The 7,996-nt window shown below is 39.7% G+C and overlaps 1 protein-coding gene across 3 annotated transcripts in view; it reads left to right on the top strand.

The window, feature by feature from the left end:
- The first annotated feature begins 1,032 nt into the window (after positions 1–1,032).
- The window catches only part of NCAPG (non-SMC condensin I complex subunit G), a 45,857-nt gene continuing 38,893 nt past the window's right edge, over positions 1,033–7,996 (top strand). The window contains exons 1-6 of one of the 3 annotated variants that reach the window (XM_019453624.2): positions 1,033–1,341; positions 2,533–2,736; positions 3,217–3,445; positions 6,133–6,278; positions 6,535–6,619; positions 7,657–7,849. In XM_019453624.2, coding sequence (XP_019309169.2) covers positions 1,231–1,341; positions 2,533–2,736; positions 3,217–3,445; positions 6,133–6,278; positions 6,535–6,619; positions 7,657–7,849 — 968 coding nt within the window. In that variant the 5' untranslated portion in view covers positions 1,033–1,230. The remainder of the gene's footprint in view (positions 1,342–2,532; positions 2,737–3,216; positions 3,446–6,132; positions 6,279–6,534; positions 6,620–7,656; positions 7,850–7,996) is intronic. The other 2 variants (XM_019453623.2, XM_019453625.2) reach the window with 2 other exon arrangements.

Raw genomic sequence — 7,996 nt, 5'->3', positions numbered from 1 at the left:
AGAGAATGTAATTCAATAGGAAAAAGGTATACAGGTGACTTTGTAATCTTTTTTATCTTAGCTGGCTGTATGTACTGAGATGTTTGTTTTTGTCTGATATAATCCCCCTCTTTTTTTTCCATTAATTTTTTCAATGTTTATTTTTGAGAGAGAGAGAGAGAGAGAGAGAGAGAGAGATAAGGGCAGAGAGAGAGACACACACACAATTTGAAGCAGGCTCCAGGCTCTGAGCTGTCGGCACAGAGACCGATGGGGGGGAGGGGAGCTCGATCCCACAGACTGTGAAGATCATGACCTGAGCTGAAGTCAGACGCTTAACCGACTGAGGCATCCAGGCGCCCCCCCCACCTCTTTTTTTTTAGTTTAAAGAGTCAATTCCTGCTCGAAGGCACTGCAAATTTATCGTTACCACTACCCTAAACACCATCCCCTGTGTTCTTGGTTGAATACATCGCTGTTAGGCATCTTTGTAAACCAGGCCTCGAAAGCTGGAATAAGCTGGATCCAAATTAAATCGTGCCTCTCTCCGCAGCTCTTCCCAAACTGCGTACTTCTTGCAGACCCTCCGCCAGCTACCTAAGGGTTAAAATGACCGAGGCCCGCTTCCATCAGGGCACCACGTAACGCCCCCTCTGCGGAACAAGAACGTCTGCTTTCTCAATGGAAACCCGGCCGCAGCTCAACTTCCAGCACGCCCTTCTCGACAGATCTCCAAAAGAACCCTTACACCTGGGATCCCCTGCTCCCCTTTAGCCGGAGAAGGAAATCTTCCCCTCAGCAGATTCCCTGTTCTCACCCATGGAGGATCCTTTCTTCTTTCTCGCCCCACGCCCAGCTGCACGACCCGGCTAGGCCTAGCACCACCAGCTCTGCCCCGACAGTCGCATCTCGGTTCGGCGAGCGGCCGATTTCACTTCCGGGCGGGCCAACGCCCCCTCCTCTTACAAACGCCACTTCCCTCTCGAAGACCCGCTGCAACGATTCTAAGCGCATGCGTCCAAACTGCCGTAATTGAGGAAGGTGGAGCCATCTCTTCCCGCTCTCGCGACAGTCTCGCGGTATTTGCTTCTCCCGCGGGAGTTTTTTGAACGCTCTGGCGGTAACCCCACCCTGGGTGCTTAGCTGCCGGCTGACCCGAGCCTGAGGCAACCTTGGAGTTTTGTCCTGCGGTCGGTGGGGCCCGCTGTACCCCTGCGCGGACGAGGCTCGTCCCAGCCAAGTCACGGCGCCATGGGGGCGGAGAAGAAGCTGCTGTCGGTTAAGGAGGCCTTTCAGTTGGCGCAGCAGCCGCACCAGAACCAGGCGAAGCTCGTGGTGGCGCTGAGCCGCACCTACTGCACGGTAAGCGCGGCCCCAGCCTCGGCCGCCGTCCCCCTGCGCTCCCGGGACCAGCCTCCCAAAGGGGTCTTCTGTGGGTGGCCCCCCGGATTCCAATCTTCTTAACCTTCCGCACCCAGTTCGGAAAGGTCTGGAGACCTCCCCGAGGTCGTCCGCGCAGCCCCTCTTCCCTGCGGCCTCCGGCGCGGACCGCTAATTCTTTGTGAATTTGGAGAGCGACGTTTACGATCACCGAAGCGGCCCGGCGCCAAGTGCTGGGCCGCTTAGTAGATCCCGAACGTGGTTCGTGGGTGGTTGTCCCTCAGGTCACCGCCCACCTCGGGAAGGCCGACCGTCGGTCAAATTAATCACAGTTAAATTGAGTTGAATCACCAAATAACAAATGAACCCTTAGTACCTGGCTCTTCCTATTTATGTAAATACTGTTTTAGGTGGTGCCCTGAGAATAGGACAGTGAATTTTGGGAAAAGAAATTATCTTGAGGTCCAAGAAAAATTGTCAGTATAATCGGGCTTAAGGATATGAGTGAGATAGGATGTGAAAGTTATATTAAAAGGAAATTGCCGTGGAAAAGGAAGGCTAACTGTGGTAAAATAAGAAAGCCACTGTTGATTTTGGGTTGTTTCAGGAAGAAGCTCTTTTTTTTTTTTTTTTTAAACTAAACTGGCACCAAGGCATATTGAGGATTCAAGGGTATTTTTTTTTTAATTAATTAAAAACATTTTTTAAGTTTATTTATTTCTGAGACAGAGACAGAGCATGAGCGGGGGAGGGGCAGAGAGAGAGAGGGAGAGGTAGAATCAGAAGCAGGCTCCAGGCTCTGAGCTGTCAGCACAGAGCCCGACGCGGGTCTCGAACTCACAGACCGCGAGATCATGACCTGAGTTGAAGTCGGTCACTCAACCGACTGAGCCACCCAGGCACCCCCAAGGGTATTTAAAAAAAAAAAAATGAAAGGAATCCTTTCACTGTCAAAATTCATGTTTGTTTTCTTCCTTGGAGAAGTAAATTGCTCTGGAGAGAAATTTGTGCAAATATTTTTCCTTCAACAGTTTGGAAACTCACCTGAGAGTTTACTAAATAATGATTTTAGTGTGAGTAATTATGAGTAGTGCTTTCAGCAGTCTTAGGGTACTCTTGGGAAAAAGGGATTATAGCAATGCAGTTTGTGAAGGGTTTCTTTTTGCCTTTCAGATGGATGATAAGACCATTTTTCATGAGGAGTTTGTTCATTATCTTAAGTATGCTATGGTGGTCTATAAACGTGAGCCAGCCGTGGAGAGAGTAATAGAATTTGCAGCAAAGTTTGTTACTTCATTTCACCAATCAGATACGGAAGACGATGAGGAAGAGGAAGATCATGGCATTTTAAATTATTTGTTTACCTTTCTTTTAAAGGTATGAAAACTAGAACTTTGGGGAAGCATTGTGGAAAATTTTGCAATATTAAAAGGGCCATCCATGGACGTTTGTATGTGTTAGAGAGTGAAATATTTCGTAACTGAGAAAATGTCTGAATGAGTCTGCCTTTTGTAGGAAATATGAGAACTGTCATTAGGATTAAAAAGTGGACTTAAAGTAATTCCAGCATTAAATTTTTAATGGCCTCTGTGAGCCAGTTCTCACGTCATTTGTTTTAAATGAGCTATTTTGGAAGTAAGAATTCCTACAACAGAAGTATGCTCTTGTAGTTGAGCTTATACTTACTTTGAGCTGTGTATATTGTGGGACTTGATGTCATGTATGTTTAGTATACATAGGGATCAAGGTAATCTTGTTTCTCTGCAGGTAATGGATTTGGTAACTTTTTGTATTCTAAACCTATGGAATTCAAATGCTATGTGATTGTAAATAAATTTTGATTTGTTTCCGTTTCAGTCTCATGAAGCAAACAGCAATGCAGTTAGATTTAGAGCATGCCAGCTCATAAACAAGCTCTTGGGAAGTATGCCAGAAAATGCCCAGATTGATGATGATTTGTTTGATAAAATTAATGAAGCCATGCTTATTAGATTGAAAGATAAAATTCCAAATGTGAGGATACAGGCAGTTCTGGCTCTTTCACGACTTCAGGATCCCAAAGATGATGAGTGTCCAGTGGTTAAAGGTATGTGTAGCCTCCTAAATTCCTTTTCAGTTTCCTTGACTTTGTTAAATTCTCATTAGAGAGGGTTTTTTGTTTTTTGTTTTGTTTTTGAATATATTCTCTCCCTGGCTCTCTCTTTCTCTCTATGGAAAAGTATAGGTTTTATATGTATATGTATAAATATATGACTTTTAAAAATACCCAAGTAGCTACCACCCAGCTTAAAAAAATAGAGCCTCAAGGCACCTGGGTGGCTCAGTCGGTTAAGTGTCTGACTTTGGCTCAGGTCACGATGTCATGGTTCATGAGTTGGAACTCCGTGTTGGGCTCTGTACTGACAGCTCAGAGCCTGGAGCCTATTTTGGATTCTGTGTCTCTGTGCCCCTCCCCTGGTCGCATTCTCTCTCTCTCTCTCTCAAAAATAAATAAACGTTAAAATAAAATAGAATCATCAGTACCTTTGAAGCCTGTTTTACATCCCACCCCAATTACATCACTTGCCCTCACAGTTCATGATTACCCTGAATTTTGTGTTAATTATTCTTTTGCCTTTGTGTTTAAACAGCCATTTGTGTGTATCTCTAAAAAGTTTTGCCTATCATTTTGTATGCTATGTGAATCATATTTTTCTGCTTTCAACAATTATTTATAATTGTAACATTCATCCGTGTTGATAATATTTATTTACTGTTTTGTTTTTTTAAATTTTTTAAAATGTTTATTTTTGAGAGAGAGATAGTGGGAACGGGGAAGGAGCAGAGAGTGAGAGAGAGACAGAAGATCCCAAGTGAGCTTTGTGCTGACAACAGAAACCCCGATGTGGGGTTCGAACTAACAAACTGAACCGTGAGATCATGACCCGAAGTCAGATGCTTAACTGACTGAGCCACCCAGGTGCCCCTTATTTACTGTTTTATAGCATTGTGTTGTATAAATGTAACACGGTTTATTATTTCTAATATTGATAGACCTTCTAGTTTCCAGTTATTTTGCTCTGAAAAAGTAATGTTGTTGCTATGAACTTCCTTATACCTGGCTTCTGGTACACAGGTTAAAGAGTTTCTAGGGGGGGCGCCTGGGTGGCTCAGTCGGTTAAGCGGCTGACTTCGGCTCAGGTCATGATCTCGTGGTCCGTGAGTTCGAGCCCCGCGTCGGGCTCTGTGCTGACAGCTCAGAGCCTGGAGCCTGTTTCAGATTCTGTGTCTCCCTCTATCTGACCCTCCCCCGTTCATGCTCTGTCTCTCTCTGTCTCAAAAATAAATAAACGTTAAAAAAATTTTTTTTTTAAGAGTTTCTAGGGTATATACCTAGTGTGGACTTGTTGGGATATGTGTGCATTCAACTTTATCAGATAAGGTACAGTTGTTCTACAAAATAGTTTACCAATTAATATTCCCAGTAACAGTGAATAAAAGCATTCGTTGATCCATATTCTCTCCAGTGTTTGATATTGTCAGATTTAATAATTTTTTTTAATCCAGTTGTGTGTATGATATATATCCTTTTTATGCATCTTTTCATTTATTTAACAGTTACATTTCTTCTATATAATGTCAATGTGTTCTCATTTTTTCCTGTTGGTTTGTCTTATTGATTTACTGGAATTCTTTATATATTTTGGAAAGAAATTTTTGGCTTATATGAATTGTTGATCTCTTTCAACTTTAGATGGCTCTTTGTTTCACTCTCGTTGGGACGTCTTGTTGGACAGAAATTCCTAATGTCAACATTACTCGGTCTCTGCCTTTATTATGATTTGCACTTTTTTTTCTTTTGATTTGCATTTTCTTACATTTAAGAAATTATTCCCTACTTCTGGGCTCATAAAGATAGTCATATTCCACTTTTCTATATAGGTCTGGCTACATTATGGGACCTTTTTCACTTTTGTCTTTGTCCCTCTTACTAGCTTTATAATCAATTTTGATAACTAATGATAGTTAATATTTTTGGTGTTAAATGGTACACATAGTATTGTATAAAATATATGTTTAGTAGCCAACATGTACTTAATAATAAAGATGGGGAAAATTTGAGAAGTAGAGGTGAATAAATACTTAAATACAGGAAATGGATTTTGTTTCAGTGAGCAAAATCAGAAGTAACTTCTTTAGGACTCATTAAAAATCAAAATAATTAGCCCTTTAAAAAGCATTATTAGTTTAAAATAAACTGCCTGCAATACTAGACTTTCTTCTAAATCTTGAAGAGTGGCGAAGACATAATCTTAATGATAAATTTTTCCATGATCTTTAGGGCTCTTTGTTTTCAGTTTTAGCCTATGTGCCTAGTCCTTTGACAAATTTCTTATTCTATTCTTTTTAAAAGTTTATTTGGAGAGAGAGGGAGGGTCAGAGAAACAGGAGAGAGAATCCCAAGCAGGCTCTGCCCTGCCAGTGCAGTGTGTGGCTCCAACTAACCAGCTGTGAGATCGTGACCTGAGCCAAAATCAAGAGTCAGATGCTCAGTTGACTGAACCACCCAGGTGCTTCTCTTATTCTGGTTTTTTTTTTTTTTTTTTTTTTTTTTTTTTTTTTTTTTTTTTTTTAGGCAAGTTGGCAGAAAAAAATCTTCAGGTAAAATTAAATGTGTAAGACTAAAAAAAGTGAATATCATTTTAAGGATATTGTTAAATATCAAAATGTGGGCTATCTTATGACTTGTTAAATATTTCTTTAATGTACTAAAATGTATTGCTCTTTTTTTAGCATATGCTACTTTGATTGAAAATGATTCAAATCCAGAAGTTAGGCGGGCAGTGTTATCATGTATTGCACCATCAGCAAAAACTTTACCAAAAATTGTAGGGCGCACCAAGGATGTGAAGGAGGCTGTGAGAAAGCTGGCTTATCAAGTAAGTCAATCTAATAACTTGCGTAGGTATATTCTTAAAATGCTTTTGAAGAATATTTGGCATATAATGATTTCTTCAGTGAGATATTTATGGATAGAGACTATAGGTAATTTAGGTAAAATCTTATTGCATTAAATGTGTTCCAGATATTAATTTGTTTTAGAAATTATGGGTTATTTTCTTAGATGAAGGAGATATTACTAGTTACAAAATATATAGACTATGTTGAGTTTAATGACCACCTTATCTTTTTAAGGTTTTAGCTGAAAAGGTTCATATGAGAGCTATGTCCATTGCTCAGAGAGTCATGCTTCTTCAACAAGGTCTTAATGACAGATCAGGTAAGATCGACTTCTTTAAATACATAACTTTAGAAGATTTTGGTTTAGTAGACTTACAAGGTTTAGAAAACATGTTTCCTTAATTATGTGAAGTAAGCCTACCATTGCCTCAGTCTGTCAAAATTTAGCTTGGTATGTCATGTAGAAAACATTTCATAAGGTTCAAGGTCGTGGTAATTAAAGGAGCAGAATTTGTTTTAATTTTCCTGTGTTGTAAAACACATCTGTAAAGATGAAGAAACTATATCTTAAGGATGTATAGCTAATTTATATCAGATGTAGTGCAGGATATCTTTTTGAACTCTCTATATTCTAAAAATGTGCCATCTATCCCCTTTGTGTATATCTTGATAGGAAGGTGTCCTGTGCTGTAGAAACAGAATTTAGGAATTATCAGACTAGTATAATTTTCCTACCTTTTTAAAATTCTTTTTGTCTTTGTTAAAACTAGAGAATCTGCTTATGGGAATGATGAGGAATGATATATGTTAAATTTCTAGTCCCCATGAGAAGGCTCAGATGGCTTAATTTTGCTGTAGCAAGAAAACTTGAGTTTCAAAACATTGTCAGAAGACTAATGACTAAGAGGATGACTTAAAAACTAAGAATAAATTTTGTTCAGTGATATATGCTTATGTGATTCACTATTGCAAATAGCAAGCGTGTAACAGATGAAGTCAGGCAATGGGTGAAATAATAGGTATCATAATGTCAGGACTAACACTTGAAGTCCAGTGAATCCAGGGGAGAAGGAATGCAGATATTTTTATAGGCTGTGATAGTAGTTGGGTATTTGATTTGAACTTTTCCGTTATTACTTGGAAGTGGACAGCATAGTGACTTTTGCAATATTATTGTACTTTTATTTTCTTCTCCAGTATTTTTCCTTGTTCTTCCTCTTAGTCTCTATTTTTATTATAAATACTGATTTTGTGTCAACACTGATCTCATGATAAAAGGTGATTAATACAGACAAAATATAGGAAATGGAAGCTAGAGGGAGCCTCTGTTCACTTATATTTCAAATGACTTAACAGATGCTGTAAAACAAGCAATGCAGAAGCATCTTCTCCAAGGCTGGTTACGTTTCACTGAAGGAAATATATTAGAGTTGCTTCATCGGTTAGATGTGGAAAATTCTTCTGAAGTGGCAGTCTCTGTTCTGAATGCCTTATTTTCAGTGACTCCTCTTAATGAGCTGGCAGAAATCTGTAAAAATAACGATGGCAGGTATATACTCATTATTTGAAATGTGATAATGATGAACTTTTGCAATTAAAATTAGTCCCCTTTTCTGATTACTTCAGATTGTATCAGTACTTTTTATCTACCCCACTTGTGTTTTCTTTACTGTGGTGGATGTCTTTTTTATTCTTT

The sequence above is a fragment of the Panthera pardus genome, unplaced genomic scaffold, assembly GCF_024362965.1.
Source record: "Panthera pardus isolate Hobbes unplaced genomic scaffold, ASM2436296v1 HiC_scaffold_13, whole genome shotgun sequence".
Classification (NCBI taxonomy): domain Eukaryota; kingdom Metazoa; phylum Chordata; class Mammalia; order Carnivora; family Felidae; genus Panthera; species Panthera pardus.
Note: the sequence above shows the minus strand (reverse complement) of the source record. Positions and strands in the feature narration are given on the sequence as shown.